The 18,106-nt window shown below is 47.6% G+C and overlaps 1 protein-coding gene across 3 annotated transcripts in view; it reads right to left on the bottom strand.

Annotated features, from left to right (window-relative positions):
* The window catches only part of PDS5B (PDS5 cohesin associated factor B), a 772,490-nt gene that overhangs the window by 438,930 nt on the left and 315,454 nt on the right, over positions 1–18,106 (bottom strand). For all 3 annotated transcript variants that reach the window (XM_086935125.1, XM_086935124.1, XM_086935126.1), the window contains exon 14: positions 13,653–13,734. In XM_086935125.1, the coding sequence (XP_086791251.1) occupies positions 13,653–13,734 (82 nt within the window). The remainder of the gene's footprint in view (positions 1–13,652; positions 13,735–18,106) is intronic.

Consider the following 18,106-nt stretch of genomic DNA (forward strand, 5'->3'; position numbering starts at 1 on the left):
TCGGAGCACCCGACGGCGTCGAGGCAGGAGCACCCGACCCGCTAGGGCCTCCGGACGGGGCCACAGGGCCCGAAGGCCCCGTCGGAGGAGCCAGTTTCCTCATGGCCATGAGGAACTCTTCTATCTCCTCAGGCGTCGCGCCTTGCCCAGGGACCGTAGGGTATGGAGCAGGCCGCGCCGGCGGCTCATGCGGAGCCGCGGGGGTGGGGCCACCCGAACCCCCGGCCGCATCGCGTGAGCGTCGGGGGTACGATGACGACGCCCCCCTTACACCCCTGAAGCACAAAAGCAGAAAAGAAGGCACCAAGGGGAAGGAGCAGCACAGCGAATAGGCATCAGGCCACAATTGGCAGTGACCGGGCCAACAGGGGACGCCCGAATAAGGCACTGTGGACGCACACAAAAGCCAAGAGTAGCGCACCAGGAACAGGCAGCCACCTGGTTGATAAATCAACAAAAGAGCAACCTACATGCAGCAGGTGCAGAAATATAGAATTGCTCAAAAGCATTCACATCGGACAGAGACATCCACTAAGAGCGAGGCTACTCCCCCCACTAAAAAGACGCAGCAGTGCCCTCGCATATCCTACAAGCAGCAACCAAGGCCCAGAAACGTACTCGTCGACCTCCTAAGACGCCAACTGATCGAGCATCACTATCTCAGGAACCAGAAAGCCCACCCGGGGAAAGCTGATCACTAAACACATGCAGACGAATCATGGGGTGGCTGCGATCCAACACAGTTGGACACTGCCAGTTTTAACACGGCCCCCCTCCCCGGCGGCAAACAGCCGACCCCTGGAAGAAGGACCAGCCACCACATAATTCATGTCAGACAAGCTAGATAATGTACTAGGTGCAATAGAGCACTCAAGGGTCTTAATGGAGGACTGATTTAGGGTGCTAGCCACCGACCTAAACCTCCTGAGGGACGAACACCGCAAGCTGGCCCCCAAGGTAGCAGATGGAGAGAAGGCTATCTCTACCCTCCAGCCCCTAGCCAACACACAGCAAGACACCCTGAGGGACCTCCAAACCCAGGTCTCGCTCCTGGAGTGAACAGCAGACGATCTGGAAGACCGCTACCGGAGGAGCAATATCTAAGTAGTAAATTTGCGTGAGGGGGCGGAAGGACCCGACCCCGCTGGATATGTAGAGACATCGCTCAAAACATTTATGCCGGCTTCAGAGCTCACACCCTTCTTCTCTGTGGAGAGAACACCGGGTTCCAATGTGGCGCCCACCACCAGGATCGCCACCCAGGCCCCTGCTGCTGAAACTCCTCCACTTCGGGGACCAATACGTAGTGCTCCTGGCGGCCAGACAAAATGGGCCTATCCACGTGGAGGACAAGCATGTGATGTTCTTCCCAATTACTCTTGGGTGGTGCAACGACACCTTCCTGGAGTTAAAGCGCTTGCTCCAGCAAAAGGGTTCCAATACTCTCTGCTCTTCCCAGTGCAACTCAGGGTCGTATAAGACAGAGCTACCAATATTTTCACAGATCCGAAGGAAGGTTACGGCTGGATGGAACAGCACACACAAGCAGACGCACTGCGGGATCATACAAGAGATTCACTGAAACACCAAAAGAAAAGACGACGCATGAAGAAGGCTGCGCAACTACTTAAATCACAACTTAGGGGCTCCACCTCTGGGCCACCCAACCTAGAAGAAATGATCACGGAGCGCAAGAGAGCACTGCAAGTGGCAGCAGACCTGGGAGCAGCCACGGGAAGCACCGATGAGGAGAAAAGTCAGCATATCTACACATCGGAGGAGGACCTAAGTGATACCAGTTCCTCCAGAGCAGACTCAGTGACTCCACCACTGGTCACCCCTCAGACTGCGCACACCCTTATATGAAATACACCTATGGGTACCTAAACAAACACCCCCCGCACACCTAACAGCTTCCCCCCCCCCCCCCCCCCCACTCGGACAATTATACCAGATCTCCAACACAACCAGACTGCCAGCAAAAGAACCCCCAGGGAGGACGAGGGCCCACCGTCTAATAACAAGCACGGGCCACGCACAACTGAGGCACCTGGTGCATATACGCACAGACCTCATTATACTCTAGTACTCTACCAACATGTTTAGTTTGGACGTATCACAAGTTGTGATAGGTCTGCAGAGTTGGGGCCCGGTCCCAATACAGTTTTCGTCCTTCCTCCCAGTTCTTCCACAGTATCACAACCTAACTCCTACAATAGGCAGGCAGCACATCTACTCACGCCTAGAGCGGGGGCACAACTTGCATAAGGGTTCAACAGCTACCACCCCTTGACCAGCAGAAAGGTTGCAGTATGGCCCAAGCTGCAGATACCAACGTCCTCACCCTAAACGTTAGGGGGATGCACACAGCACGTAAACGATACTCTGTCTATTTCTACATCAAGCACCAACAAGTACAGATAGCCATGCTGCAGGAAACGCACCTTACAAAAGGCGAATTAGAGCGCTTGCGTAGAAGATGGCGGGGCACCAAATGGCTATCACATATTCTGTGTACGCGTGTGGGGTGCTGATCTGGCTCACAGCAGGGGTCCAATTCCAAGAAACCCGTAGAGTAGTGGATGCAGAGGGACGCTGCGCACTTCTGGAAGGACTCTTAGGTGGCCAACCACTACTAATAGGTAGTATATATGCCCCGAATTCTGAACAGCGAAAATTCTGCGACTATGTCAGGGTTCCTAGATCAGTTCACGTCCTCCACCTCGATCCTAGTAAGACACTACAATTGTGTGCTAGACATCTCCTTAAACTGATCACATCCCCCTACTCCCCACTCCACAGCTAGCAAGCAAGCAGAGCGCCTCCGGTCATGGGCCCACCACTGGTCACTTGCAGATGCCTGCAGAAGCCGACATCCAACAATTAAACTCTACTCCTTCCATTCAATCGCCCACAACCAGTGGGTACTCCTCGACCGATTCCTATGCTCACCAACAATAATGCCCGCAATCCAGCATACAGACTATCTTGGCCGAGTCCTTTCTGACCACGATGCGCATCTCCTAACTCTTAAGTGGCAAGCTTCCCTCCCCCAGTCTCTACATGGAAACTTCCATCGGACTGTCTAGAGGATTTGGTGTTCTGCCATAAAAACGAAAACAGTACTCCAGACTATTTCGCGACAAACACCCATACGGCATCCACTAGGATGATGGAATGGGATGCTTTTAAGGTAGTCATCTGAGGTGCCTGTTTCAGACAAATAACGGGATTCTGTAAAACACTTGATCGCACCCTACATAAAACTGAGGGCGAATTAGCGATGATAAGCAAGGCCGCAGATGCAGGATCAGCGACCCCGGTTCAGGTCGCAGAGGATAAAACAACATATGCAGAAGCATTAGTAGACCTGCGCAGGTATAATTTTAAAGCATAAGCAGCAAGGTCATACAGGGAATAAGGATCGGTCTGGAGCACTCCTGGCCTGGTTGGCTCGTCAAGACACGGATGTGCGGCCTGGAACGAAAATACGTGGCCTCACAGGGATTATGGTCCACTCGCAAGCAGCTATCCTGAAGCTCTTTCACAGACACTACACTAAGATATATAGGAGCCAGGGACAGAACTGTCAAACGCTTTTAGAACAATTCCTAGCTCCCTTAAGCATACCACAAAATTCGGCAGCAGACAGAACTTCCCTCGATGTAGAGATCACATCTGCGGATGTGAAACGGGTAATTCAGGATCTAGCACGTAACAATGCCACCAGCATGGACGAGAGCCATTAGAATATTATAGGGAATTCTCGACACTACTGGCACCACAACTAGAAGACCTATATAGAGCTGCGTCCGATTACGCCGTTGTCCACTGACTAAGATCCTTGGCAAGATATTGGCAGACCGAATTGCCCAAGTCCACCCGCCACTGATACACCTGGACCAAAGCGGGTTAGTTCCGGGTAGAAGCAACTCACAAAATATTCGCAGACTGTTCGACGTCCAGGGTCAAGTCTAGAACCATTACCCCAGGAGAAAGCATTCGATACCCTGACCTGGCCCAACCTCTTTGAGGTGCTCCAGCAGATGGGGTTGGGCCCCACCATGCAGGCCTACACAAGACTTCTATACACAAAACTAACATCTCGGGTGCATCTGGGCTGCTTTATTTCAGCCCCCATCCAATTGGAGTGTTGCACTTGCCTTGTTGTCCGCCATGTCAATGGAACCTTTGCTGATCTGTTTCCACCGGGAGGGAGAAACCTGGGGCATCCCACAGCATGTCCCTATATGGGGACGACCTATTGATCTATGTGAGGGACATTACGGTGGATCTTAGCCTCCTTTGGTGCACACTCACAGAATTTGCGGCAGCAGCAAGGCTGAAAGTTAACTGGGCAAAAACTACCATTTATCCATTGCGCCTGGATTTTCCCCTGAGGGAGGTGCTCGTGGGAAACTCCATACTAACCTGGAGGACTCAAGCCCCCGATATCTAGGAGTCAGGCTCTACCATTCCCCAGCAGACCTTTATGAAAGCAACCACTAACGCATTGGAAGGAATAATAACTCGGTGGGTTTCTGTATGACCCTACAATTAGACCCCATAGGTCTTGGCGAAAATAATTATACTGCCCAAGCTCCTGTACCACTTTGCCAACATCCCTGTTATTCCCCCTGTATCTTCTTTCGGGAATTAGACACCCTACTCAGCTCTCTAATCTGGGGCAAAGGTTCACAGGGGAGTGGCACTACGCAAAATAATGACTACCAACAGACCGTGGAGGACTGGGTGCCCTCTCCTTTGAGGCCTACTTCCTAGCGGCACAGCTCAATTGGTTAACCTGCGCTGGACAGCGGATCGCCACATGGGAGACTACCTCAGTCATAGGATCAGTGCCACTACAGGCTCTTCAACAACTACTCATCCCAGGGACGAGACCCAAGCCGACATACACACTGCAGGTGGCAGTGGCCCATACTTGCATACCACGGAACCCCTACTATACACCCCCCCTCCTACCGTTAGTTAGCCTGCCCCTTGGCGAGGGACACTATACAGCCCAAGTTAAGCAGCCCTAGAAAAACCACTCACTCGAAATGGAGTCCCTGTTCGCAGACGGCGAACGGTCTCCCACAAGGACAGTTCCTGCTCCACAGGCAAATACTTCTAAGTTGTCACCAACTCTGGGACCTATCCGAGGGGGAACCAGCAACACATCCAGTACTCCACACAATACTGCACATGGGTACAGGGCACCACCTAATTACCTGGTTATATAAGGCCATACGAGACCTAACTGCCGCTTCACTCATTCCCTTACGTCAAAAATGGGAGGACAAATTGGGGTCGCCACTCCATGACAAAGAATGGGAACACTTTCTTTAACACCCAAAGAAAGTATCTCGAAAATCAGTTTAAGAGCATACAATTCTCTATCTTACACCGTGCATACCTCATGCAGGCACGACTCCTACGCTTTTACCCTGAAACTTCCTATGCCCAAGTTTCTAAACCCCGATGCAACATTCCAACACGTTCTTGACATGCCCCATCATACAATCCTATTGGAACACAGTCCACGAAACGTTACGGGAGACCACAGGTCTCATTGACACCAACACATGGGAGGCCTGCTCGCTGGGGGTATTCCGTCTGCAGAGGCATCACACTCTTCAAACACGTTTCAACTCGCTAGCACTCCTAATGGGAAAACCGTGGGATCGCCATGCATTGGCAAGCTCTGACGAGACCCCAGCTGGTGGCCTGGACGGGAGCAGTCAACAAATGGGGTGCAGCAGAGTACGACGCAATTAGTAATGAGGAGGTGTGGGGAATACGCCAACTCTACATCTCCATGGAATGGACCGCCCTCCAACACCACTTCCAACAACACATGACAGACACCCACCAGCAGAGTCTGAGGGTGCCTGGGAGGAAGCTCACCAACCAAATCCCCTAGGGCACTCACAACATTATAGAGAGGTCCACGCATCGTGAGGATACCTGAAATTGCTCTGGTCCTGTAGGGTCAGAAGCCCACTTTAGGACATTCAAACCTGCAACCATAGCAGCAGTGTGGCCCCCATCTCACAGCACACTCCCGCCCATAAGCCCTTACCCAAAATCTCCCTCTCCTGGTACTATCCCAAGTTCGTAGATAGTAGCCAAAGCCGGAAGTTCCACAAACCGGGTACAATCCAGGAAAGACAACCCTCCTCTCTGAGAAACGGTAAAGCACGACAGCTCCATTCAGCATTTCACTGGTACACAACTCACAAGTTCACTAGCCTACATCCATACCATCACCACAGAAATACTAGTGACAATGTAACATGTTTGTGAAACGTGAATATGCGGCAAATTGAATAGGTATTTGAAAAAATAAATAAAAAAATGTATTTTTAAAAAATAATCCTTGTCAGAGACTAACCCTTCTGGTAACCGAGAGCTTCTTGTGTTATTGCAGGGACTCTTTTCTCACAAGGAAATGCCTTTGCTTTTACTGTGTTTATTTTCACTACCCAGAAGAGCTTCTCCCGTTCTGAAGTGGCAGAAGATTCTCCATGTTGATCGTGAACCCCAATCTGTGGAGTGTCGTCATCACTGATTTTATGCTGTCTCTGCACTTGTGTGCTGAAAGTGCGCTCACCAGTCAGTCATCTGTGTAAGGGAACACATGTCTCCTCTTTCTTCTCAGGTGACACAGCTGTCAGGCACTTTGTGAATATTCTAGGAGCCGATTTTATGCCAAAAGGATAGCACCCTGAATTGGTAGTATTTGTTTGTCTATAATGAAGCGCAGGATTTTCTTATGCCTGCGATTCATTTGAATATGAAGATGGCCATCCTTTAAGTCTATGTTTACCACGTAATCCTTCGCTGGGGTTGAGTTGTCATGTTTAACTTTTGTATCCTTATGAACTTCTTTAGGAAGCAGGGGTCTAGTACGGGCCATAGTGACTTGTCTGGTTTCGGTATCAGGAAGTTTGAGGAGTTGCTCTTTCAGGGGCACATTTTCTATTACTTGTTTTTGCAGCAGATCTTTTGCTTCCTATTGAAGATAGGTCTTGTCTTCCTTCGTGTGGGTGTTGTGAGCCCCAAGTTGGTGGGTATTTTTCCAGTTCTAACAAAAGCCATGTTGGATGATGTAGAGAATCCATTTGTCCAATGTGAACTTGCTCAACTCCTGGAGGAAGCCTCCTATTTATTCATTCCCCAAAAGGTGTTGTGTGTGGAAGGAAGTCCAGATTTAGTGAGCTACTGATTTGTTGTTGCCACCCTTCTTGACAGTTGTCCTTTGCCTCTTGCTCGCACACGAAAGGACGGTCTCTGTGGCGCCTGAATTGCCACGGTTGGGCCAGTGTTTGTGCTGGGCCGGTCTGTTGAAAAATGTGAATGTTTAAAAAACTCCTCTTCCTGTCCGTCTTCTAGTGGGGGTGGCTCCCATTCTCTGCTGCCCCAGAAGCTGTAGGGTCCCCATCAGCTTTGCTGTTGATGTTTTATATTTGCTGCAGTGTCCTCTACTGCATTTACGAACCAGTGTTCTTTATTGAAAGAAGTGTTGATAATGTTGCCCTGAACTTCATTCTTGAGCCCCAAGATTCGCAGCCACACGTTTACTTAAGGTTGGGGGGGAGGGGGGCTTTGGGCGGTGGCCTGCATGTTGCTGGATCTTTGAAGACCTCTGTTTCCCGATTCAAGATGCTTGGAAGCACTAGCACAAATGGACTCTCACTGTGAGGGTAGGAGTGTTTCCAGCAGCAGCCTGTCTGGGATTTTTCTTCATCAAGGTGAACTCCATACAGCTATGCTACCCTTTACACCAGTTGGTTATACATGGCAATGTCACCTGGATGCGATGACCGTGACGGATAGAGGTCCATGGCTTCCTCGGGTGAAAATGCCTCAAGATCCAGTCATTGGTCCTCAACGCCTTCGGACCCTTCAATGTCCTGGAACAGGCCTTGTGACTCTGGACCCTTTTCTTCATAGATGAGTTCTTGTTCCTTCTCCTCTTGTGGCTCTGGTATCATTGGGGGTTCCAGATCCCCTGAGTCTTTGTACTCCTCTTCACTTTCAGTCTGAGCAATAAACTATTTCGAAATTTCCTAAAAATGCCATGGAAGCCCCTATTTTGCGAGTGGAATGAGCTTTAGGGGGAATAGGGAGTGTACGTTTTGCTTTGTGATAGCAAATTTGTATACATTTGACAATCCACCTTGCAATTCCAGACTTTGATATGGGATTACATTTATGTGGTGGTGAAAAGGAAACAAAAACATTGTTTTGCGAAAGGGTTTTGTTCTGTCAATGTAGTAAAGAAGTACTCTTGACATCTAATAACCTTTGGAAGGAATTTGGGATTTGTTCTGAGAACCACTTTGTAATGGTGGATTTGTAAAAATGGTTCTTGAATAGTGAGTGCCTGTAGCTCACTGACTCTCCTGAGAGATTTGATAGCCACAAGGAAAGCGACTTTCCATGTAAGAAATTGAAGCTCACATTTGTGTAGTGGTTCAAATGGAGGACCCATTAATCTAGTGAAGACAATGTTTAGATTCCACATTGGAGAGGGGGGTACCCTGGAAAGAATTATTCTTTTGAGGCCTTCCATAAATGCTTTAATGGCAGGTACTCTGAATAATAACCAATGTTGTCTATTTTGCAGGTATGCTGCTATGGCAGCGAGATGTAGTCGGATTGATGTGTATGCTAGATTATTCCTTTGAAGATGTAGTAGATAACATGATGTTTTAAATAGACGCATCTAGAGGATTGATTGAGTTATTGGTACAATATATTATAAATCTTTTCTACTTGGCTGCATAGCAGGCTCTAGTGGTGGGGCGTCAAGCTTCTTTGATGATATTCATACAATCAGTTGGAACATTCAGATAACCAAATTCTAGGACTTCAGGAGCCATATCGCCAGGTTGAGCTGTGCTAGATCTGGGTGTCTGATCTCTCCATGGTTCTGTGTTAACAGTTGTGGGGAGAGATGTAGTTTTGGTGCAGGACTACTGATAGTTCCAGCAAGGTTGTGGACCAGGGTTGTCTTGCCGATGTTGGAGCAACTATTATCAGTGTAGTGACTGTTGCAGTTTGCGTACCACTAGTGGAATGAGTCAGAGAGGTGGAGAAGCGTATGCAAATCTGCCTGAGCAATTCATCCACATCGCATTGCCTTTGGACAAAGGGTGTGGATATCGGACGGCGAAGCTTGGGCATTTTGTGTTGAAACGTGTGGCAAAGAGATCTATCTCTAGATGTCCCCACATTTGGAAAAACGGTTGGAGGAATTGTGGATGAAGTTCCCACTCGTGGACCTGTTGTGTCTGATAACTTAACAGATCTGCCATCTAATTTCGTATTCCTGGAAGATGTTGGGCTAAAAGGAATATGTTTTGAGGAATTGCCCATCTCCATATGCTCTGTGCTAGTTAAGAGAGCTGCAGAGAGTGTGTCCCCCCTTGTTTTTGTAGGTAATACATCGCTATTATATTGTCTGTCCGGACTAAAACAGCTTTGTTTGATATGTGTTTCTGGAATGCTTTTAATGCTAGAAATCTTGCTAGCAACTCCAAGTGATTGATGTGGAGTAGCTTTTGCTGTGGTGTCCACCTGCCTTGTATGGTGTGATGTAGTAGATGAGTTCCCCAGCCGGTGAGCGATGCGTCTGCTGTTAACACGATTTGTGGAACCGGCTCTAGGAACGGCCTTTTTAAAAGTTTTGGGTGTTCCACCACTGCAGAGAGCGATGTGTGCGGCCGTCCACCAACACCAGATCTGTTAACTGACCTTGAGCCTGGTTCCACTGTCCTGTTAGGGGTGCATCTGGAGTCTTGCTTGAGGTACTATGAATATGCAGGAGGCCATCATCCCTATTAGCTGCATAAACACTCGAGCTGGTAGCGAGTGTTGCGGTTGGAACTTTGTTATAAGGGCTTGCATGCTTGCTATCCTGGCTGGATTGGGACATGCAAGACCTTTTGAGGTGTCTAGTGTGGCACCTAGATATTGTTGGATGCGGGAAGGTTGGAGGTGAGACTTGGGGAGATTTATTGTAAACCCTAAGTCGTGAAGTAGTTGGATTGTGGTGTGTGTGTGACACTGAGTATGTGACTTGGCTTTTATGAGCCAGTCATCTAAGTATGGGAAGACATGAATCTGTTGTCTTCTTAAATGGCCTGCTACCACTGCTAGACATTTTGTTAACACTCTGGGTGCTGTGGTAACTCCGAATGGGAGAACTTTGAATTGATAATGCGGACCGTCCACTACAAACCGAAGATATTTCCTGTGAGCAGGGTGAATAGGAATGTGGAAGTAGGCGTCCTTGAGATCTAAAGTGGCAAGGAAATCGGCTTGTTTCAGTAGGAGAAGGACCTGTTGAAGAGTGACCATGTGAAAATGGTCTGATTGTATGTATAGGTTTAATGGTCTGAGGTCTGATGGGCCTCAGGGTTCCATCCTTCTTTGGAATCAGAAAGTACAGGGAGTACACTCCCGTATTTTGATGGTGAAGGGGAACTGGTTCTATTGCATGTTTGTGCAGTAGGGAAAGCACCTCTTGTTGAAGAAATGTTAAATGTTCTGATGACATTGGATGCTGTTTGGGTGGTATGTTGGGGGGGGGGGAGAGGGGGGGGGGGGGATTGTTCCAGACAGGTAGGAACTGGGTTAATCTTGCCCCAACTGGAGTAGGATAGTCTGGGGGGAGGGACTTAGGATAGTCTGGGGGGAGGGATGGGAAGTCATTGTTTGGAGGTGGTGGCAGTACGAGTATTGGTAGTTTTGCCTCTACCTTTGCTGTTATTGTCTCTGTTACCTCCTCTGCAATAACCTCTGGTAGAGGAGGTTTGTGTGGGACTTTTATATGGAGTGGAGGCATTATCTGTGTTAAAGCCTCTAGAGGTGCCCCAATAAGAGGAGCGACGAAAGGAACTTCTTGGTTTAAACCCGGATATCCTCAGCCAGGCATGTCTGCGTAAAATGACACTGGTATTTATTGCTTGGGAGGCAGAATCTGCAGCATCTAGAGCACACCGAATGGAAGTATTGGTTACCAGTTTACCTTTTTGTATAAGATCATGGGCTCTTGTTTTAGATTGATCTGGAAGGTGTTGTAGTAGGGTCTCTAGCTCGTCATAGTGCGCCCTATCGTATCAGGCTAGTAAAGCCTGCGAGTTGGCAATCCTCCATATATTGGCTGCTTGTGACGCTGTTCTTTTGGTAGATGCGTCCAAGAGGTTTGACTCCTTGTCAGGTGGTGGAGCATCACCTGAGGTTCGAGAGTTCTGGCATTTGAAACAACTAGGGAAACTAAGGGAAGCTGTCCCTTAATATATGCAGGGTCAGTTGGGGTGGCCTTATACTTTTTTTTTCGGAGCATGTTTAAGTACCCCTTTTAACATAGGTAGAGGTGGACCTTTGAGATGTTGCAAAAGTGTTGATGAGAAAGTCTTCTTCTATGGGGTCTGTATGTAAATTTACCCCGTGGTATTCTGCAGCCCTGTGTATTAGCTGGGTGAAACCTATAGTGTCCCCTGGAAGGGATGGTCTAGATGGGTAGATATCCTCTTGTGGTACATTAGGAACATCTGGTGAGCCATAATTTTCCCATGGATCATTTGGGTTGGGATGTAATGAATAGGCTCTTCTAGAGGTTCATTATCCCCTTCGTCACCAGTGGTATCATCATGTGGAGGAGGAGGAGGAGGAGGAGATTCTGTTGGTACTGGAGATGAAACAGGAGAAATGTATTGTGGAGGAGAAGGTGGAGAAGGAACCCTTAAGGGGGAAGTAGCAAAGTCTTTTTTCTTGAAAGGAATTGGAGGTGGTGTAGGTTTGTCCATTTTCCTTTTGTTGGAGGGACTAATTCTAAGATGACCTGTTTCAGGGTCTATTTCCAGAGTTTTTTGGTTATTATCAGGTCTAAAAAGCTCTTCCTCTGAAGTATGGCGTTCAGTGCCGATTTTACCGGGTCTGAATGCTTGTGTGATACAGTCTTTGCAGTTGTTTTATGGTCCTTTGATTTGGAATCAGGAGCTTTTGCAGGTTCCGAAGGTTTAGTTTTCTTTGGAACTGGTTGCTTGGTGGCTCCGATGATTTTTTGGGGATTGGGGGTGCCAGATGTTTTAGGAACCAGTAGTTTCTTTGGTCCCAATGGTTTTTTGGGATCCAAAGGTTCATTAGTGGGTTTCGGTTCTGAATATTTTTTTGGATCCGAATGTTGAGTGTCTTTTGGTTCCGGTGCCGAATTCGCCAGTGTGGAACCAGGCTTCGACGCGAACAAAGACAATGGTTTCACTTTCAATTTCTCTTTTGTCGGTGCCGAGGATGGGGTTTTGGCACCGACGGTAGGCTGGCTCGATCCCGAGTGGCCTGAAGGCTTATGCGTAGACTTCTTTGCCAAGCCCGAAGGCGAGGCGTGGGAAGTTTTATCATGGTGTGCACCTAGGCCTGAAGGTGAAGGTGTTACCAAAGCCTTTGGAAGGGTGGGTGGGGGGGGAAGGGATAGACTTCAGTACTTACGGCCCGTTGATTCGGGGTGATGTCTTCGACGTCGGATTCCCTGGCATCTGAGGCGCTGAAGGTGCTTTCTTCCATCCGCTCCTCCTCCAGTACATCAACGTCTCCTGGAAGATGTCGTCTGGTATCGATGTCTATTATCGAGCCATGCTTCTTCGAGTTCGGCGATCTCTGATGGTTTTCTTGGAGCGGAAAGAGGCACAAGCAGGACAGTCTTTGGCCTCGAGCTCAGGTGAAAGGCAGAGGTTACACACCTCATGAAGATCGGCGTGTGGAAACTTGGATCCACATTGAGGACACTTTTTGAAGAGAGTCCTTTCCATGAGCCAAGAAGGCCTGATGGCGCAGCTAGGCCCAAAGGCCTGCTTCGACGACCGAAACCTTAGTAGAAGTTTGTAGAGATGTGCGACGAAAGAGAAAACGCGATCGAAAACAATACCGAAGAATTGGGTCGAAAGTTAGATCTGTAACGATACCGAACTGGAACGCGTGGAACACATCCGAACCCGATGGTGGAAAAAAACAATTTGAAGATGAAGATGGAGTCGATGACCAAGCGCACTGTTGTCCAAAAGAGGAGTCACCTATCTTGTGACTTCCAAAGACTTTTCCAAGACAATAACAAACTGCAAACATCAGGGCCCAACACCATATTGCGATCTATGCATAGTTTGTGATCTGCAGCTCACATGCCTCGAACATAATCATTTAACTTGTGGTGAGCGCAAGCATTAAGATGGCAGGTGTTAGAAACCCAGCCTGAACACACCATTTTCTGCAATACTGAGAGATTAGTTCCTTAAAGGCTGTATGTGATGATAAATTAGGCAGGCGGTTTTCAGTAGTTCTCATACTGAGAAATGGTGAAAGAAAGGAATACATACAACCTGACAAACACTGTAAACTTTTAATATTAAAACATCTGTTAAGGTAATACTTAAATGTGACAATTTTGACAAGTACAAAAATCTCCAAAGAACCCTTCTAGTGCATTGAGGGGGTGAGAGAAAACTTACCAAAAAGAAGAAAAAAAAACATCAAGGGTTTCAAAAAGAACTAAAGTTGCTTATTTTTTCTAGGACAGTGTCACTATCCCTTCAATGAAGGGATTCTATAACATGACAGTTTCGTCATAAGTGAATCACTAAAACACTTACTTTGGGCTGTTTAATTAGATCCAGCATGTCCTTTACATGATGCCGTAGCATGTTTTGACATTTCCACATTTCATTCAATGCTCTGTGAGGAAAAAACTGTTCTTAGATTAACATAATTATTCACTGTTTTATGCATGGAAACTTCCTTTTCAGAGTATTTTAGTAAGCGAGATTTAAATGTTTTGCATATAGCAGCTTGATAAAAATAGAACACGCTTTAGTAATATTTTAAAAATATACGCAAGCAATATAAAACAAATTTCAATGTCACTGTTACAGCTTGTGCAAATTACTAGACCTCATGCGCTGTTTAGTCTGGAACTGTTAAGTCATCTGTGTGCCTTGCTGTCGTAAATTATACAATAATAACATTTTACGGAAGCAAAGTTAGATTTCTTTGCCTCAAACCACATGGCTCAAACATTAGGCTAGTACTAAATCTTCTTGTTGGGACTGTAAGTTTTGCAGATCGGGGTCTACTCGTTAGTCCTATGCAAGGAACAGCAAGTGATGCTTCAAAAAAGAGCACTCAACATTTTTGTCTTACTAATAACATGGAGTGCATGCTGCAAAAAACAGCAGAATTTTGAGGGCACTTTTCAGAAACTGTTAGGCTGAACCCATAACACCCACAACTGCATTGCATAATAATAAAAAGTATTTAATCTCTGAACCACACAGACTTGGAAACGTGATGCACTGACCACAGGATACTACTCAAACGTTCATCAGGCCTGATCGCTAGCCACAAAAGAAGGAAAACCTTTTCAAATTCATGAGTCAATCTCATGAATAGAACATCTAACCAAGCAGCCAAGATGACATCCACCTCTTCTGTAGGTAGGTCAAAACCACTCAGATAGATTCAGTTACCTTTAATCTCCTAGCCTGAAGTGAAAATCGGGATGAAGAGCCAGGCCCTCTTGCTGAGACAGCAGGTATTCTTGAAGATGAATCGGAGACAAATGCACACAGGCTCAGGAGCTCAGAGTACCAAACTCTGCAAGACTAGTACAGGTACTATCAGAATGAGCGGAGCTTGGTCTCATCCAACTATGCTAAAGAATTGAGGAAGTGAGAGGGGGTAAAAGGCACACACTAGATCAGAGTCCCAAAGAACCTCGAACCAGAAACTCCAAGTCACAAAAGGCACAACACAGAGAGGTGGCAGTGTGGTGAAAAGATGTAACCAAGGCATTAACATGCCTTGGACAATCTCTGGATGTAGATGCCACTTGTGGTCGTACAGATGGCGCCTACTGAGCTTGTCTGTTCTAGCGCTGAGGAAACCCAAGTAGTTCACCATCAGGGATATCCCTTAAAGGTTCAGCCATCACCAAAGTATCATCACTTTCGAACACAATACCAGTGACCCCATGAGGAGGAAGCTGCCTCTGTGAATACTATACCATATAGTAGAGGCTAAATTAGATAAGTACTAACAGCTCTCTTTGTGGTAGTGTGGGCGAGGTGTCCGGCCCATCAGGAGGGTGGGTTAAGCATTTATTGTATTCACTCAATCAAGGACTGATTTCCCACACTCAGAGACAGAATCCAGACCAATTGAGTAAATATAAAAAAGGTATACTTATGTTTCATTTCAAGAACCATGCAGGGCTTGGTACAGGTAGGTTAAATGTACTTGCAATGGTAAAACTTTACAAGGTAATGAAATTGGGAATGGATTTGCAATAGCTAAAGGTTTTTATATGCTTTAAAAACAGTTTAAATTACACAGAAATTGCTTTTGATTACTTTTGTGTTACTTTTGGATTACATTGACTACTCTGGGTGGTATGCCTAGATACCACACTATGGACCCTACAATACAAGGTAACTAAGACTTTTTCCAAGTTTGCAATATAGGTACTTTTCTTTCATACTAAAAGCTCAGCTTGACAACATTTTTAGGAACAAAACTCAAAAGATTAGTTCGTATCTGAGAAAAAGTATTAACGGTTCTCAGGTAAATAAACAACTTACAAGTGGGAGTTTTGCGGGTTAGGACCAAGGTTCCCCAAGGTACATTTGGGCACTCAAGTTGCACCACCAGCTGCACTGGGGCGGCCGGGTGCATAGTGCAGGGGCCCAATGTTGGCTAAGGGGGCCTTCGGTCAGGGACTGCTAACAAGCAGGCCACTTGGATGGGGGAGCGAAGCTCCTGAGGTTAGGATCAGCACTGGAGGGGCCAACAATCAGCACATGAGCTGCACGACCAGCGGCACAGGGGCAGCCGGGTGCAGAGTGCCATAACGTTGAGAACCCTGTGGATTTCAATGGAGATCCCTGGTTTGGCAAAGATGCTGCCGGCTCGGGCAGAGAGGCTTCCTGAAGGCAACCACCGCCTGAGAGGTAAGTTGGGTTCTAGGGGGATGCTTGAACACTGTTGGTTGGGCCACCCAGGCAGAGGGGCGTCTGGTGCAGGGGGTGTCTTTTGGCATTGGGTTCTTCTTACCAGCTCTGCTCGCGGTTGCGGAGACCCTTCAAGTTGAGGCTGCGGGTGTCAACTTGAAGCTTGAGGGAGGTCGGGGATCACCAGATCAGGTTCACTGAGGAAACTTCCTAGTGGTGTTGGGCCACTTCAACACGGGCCGTGGGAGTCGGGTGCAGAGTGGTGCAAAACGAATATGCTACTTACCAGTATGCATCTGTACTTGGCATGTAGGGCTGCTGACATTCATATCTGTGCATAGATCGCCGCCTAGTGTTGGGTCCGGATGATCGCAAATTGTTGTCCTGGAAGAGTCTTCGAAGTATCACAAGATAGGTGGCTCCTCCCCTGGACTACAGTGCGCATGGGCATCGACTCCATCCCCAGATTGTTTTTAGCCATTGTGGTAAAGATGGAGTGTAACACCGTGAGTGATGATCATGCTAAGAGTATTTATGAGTGCTGCAGCCGCTACAGGCGCCAGGGAGGAGGGCGGGCGATATGAATGTCAGCAGCCCTACATGCCTAGAACATACTGGTAAGTAGCATATTCGGTTCGAGGCATGTGGGCTGCTGCATTCATATCTGTTCATAGAATACATAGCAGTCCCTCCATTAGCGGTGGTCGCCTGTGCCAGCTGCAGCAGTTTGAAAAAGTGTTTTTAGAACAGTCTGTCCTACAGCTGCCTGCTGTTTGGAGTGCACATCTACACAGTAGTGTTTTGTAAATGTGTGTGTGGCAGACAATGTGGCTGCCCTACATATGTCCTCTAAAGGAATATTTCCAAGGAAAGCCATGGAGGCCCCCATCTTTCTGGTGGAGTGGGCCCGTGGGGGGACCGTTAAAGTGCGCTTTGCTTTTTGATAGCAAATTCGAATGCACTTAACGATCCACCTGGCTATACCTGATTTGGAAATGGGGTTGCCTTTGTGTCGTGGCGAAAAGGCAACAAATAGTTGTTTTGTTTTCCGAAAATCTTTGGTCCCATCAATGTAGTACATTAAGGCCCTTTTGACGTCTAGTGTGTGCAGCATCCTCTCCGCTACTGACTCAGGATTTTGGAAGAATACAGGCAGTTCTATAGTCTGATTGATATGGAACTGTGAAACCACCTTAGGAAGAAACTTAGGGTTAGTGCGAAGCACCACCCTGTTTGAGTGAATTTGTATGAATGGCTCTTGGATAGTTAGAGCCTGAAGTTCACTAACGCGTCGCAGTGATGTAATGGCTATCAGGAAAGCCACTTTCCATGTTAAGAACTGAATCTCGCAAGAATGAAGAGGCTCAAAAGGTGGACCCATTAGTCTGGTGAGGACCACATTTAGGTTCCATTCAGGAGCCGGTGGGGTCCGGGGAGGAATGACTCGTTTGAGTCCCTCCAGAAAAGCTTTGATGGCAGGCACTCTGAAAAGTGAGAGATGCTGCCTGTTTTGCAGATCAGCTGCTATTGCGGACAAATGTATACGGATGGAAGCATAGGCCAGATTGCATTTGTATAGATGTAACAGATAACAAATGATGTTTTGAGTAGATGCGTCTAGCGGGTTAATGTTGTGGTCTGCACAGTAAATGACAAACCGCTTCCATTTTGCTGCATAGCATGCTCTGGTGGTGGGCTTCCTTGCCTCTTATGATATCCATACAGTCAGGAGGCAAGTTGAGGTAGCCAAATTCAAAGACCTCAGGAGCCAGATCGCCAGGTTGAGCTGTTGCGGATCTGGATGCTGAATGTCGCCATGGCTCTGCGTCAAAAGCCTGGGTGTGAGGTGCAGCCTTTGATGCGGTACCACGGATAGTTCTAGAAACGTGGTGTACCATGGTTGGCGTGCCCATGTCGGAGCAACCAGGATGAGAGTCATCGAGTGTTGCTTCAGCTTGCGTGCCACCAGCGGTATTAGAGGTGCTGGGGGAAAAGCATATGCAAATTTGCCTGACCAGTTCATCCATATCGCATTTCCCTGCAACTGTGGGAGTGGGAACCTGGCGGCAAAGCTTTGGCATTTTGCGTTCTCCTTTGTGGCA

Source organism: Lissotriton vulgaris, chromosome 8, assembly GCF_964263255.1.
Source record: "Lissotriton vulgaris chromosome 8, aLisVul1.2, whole genome shotgun sequence".
In the NCBI taxonomy this organism is placed as follows: Eukaryota; Metazoa; Chordata; class Amphibia; order Caudata; family Salamandridae; genus Lissotriton; species Lissotriton vulgaris.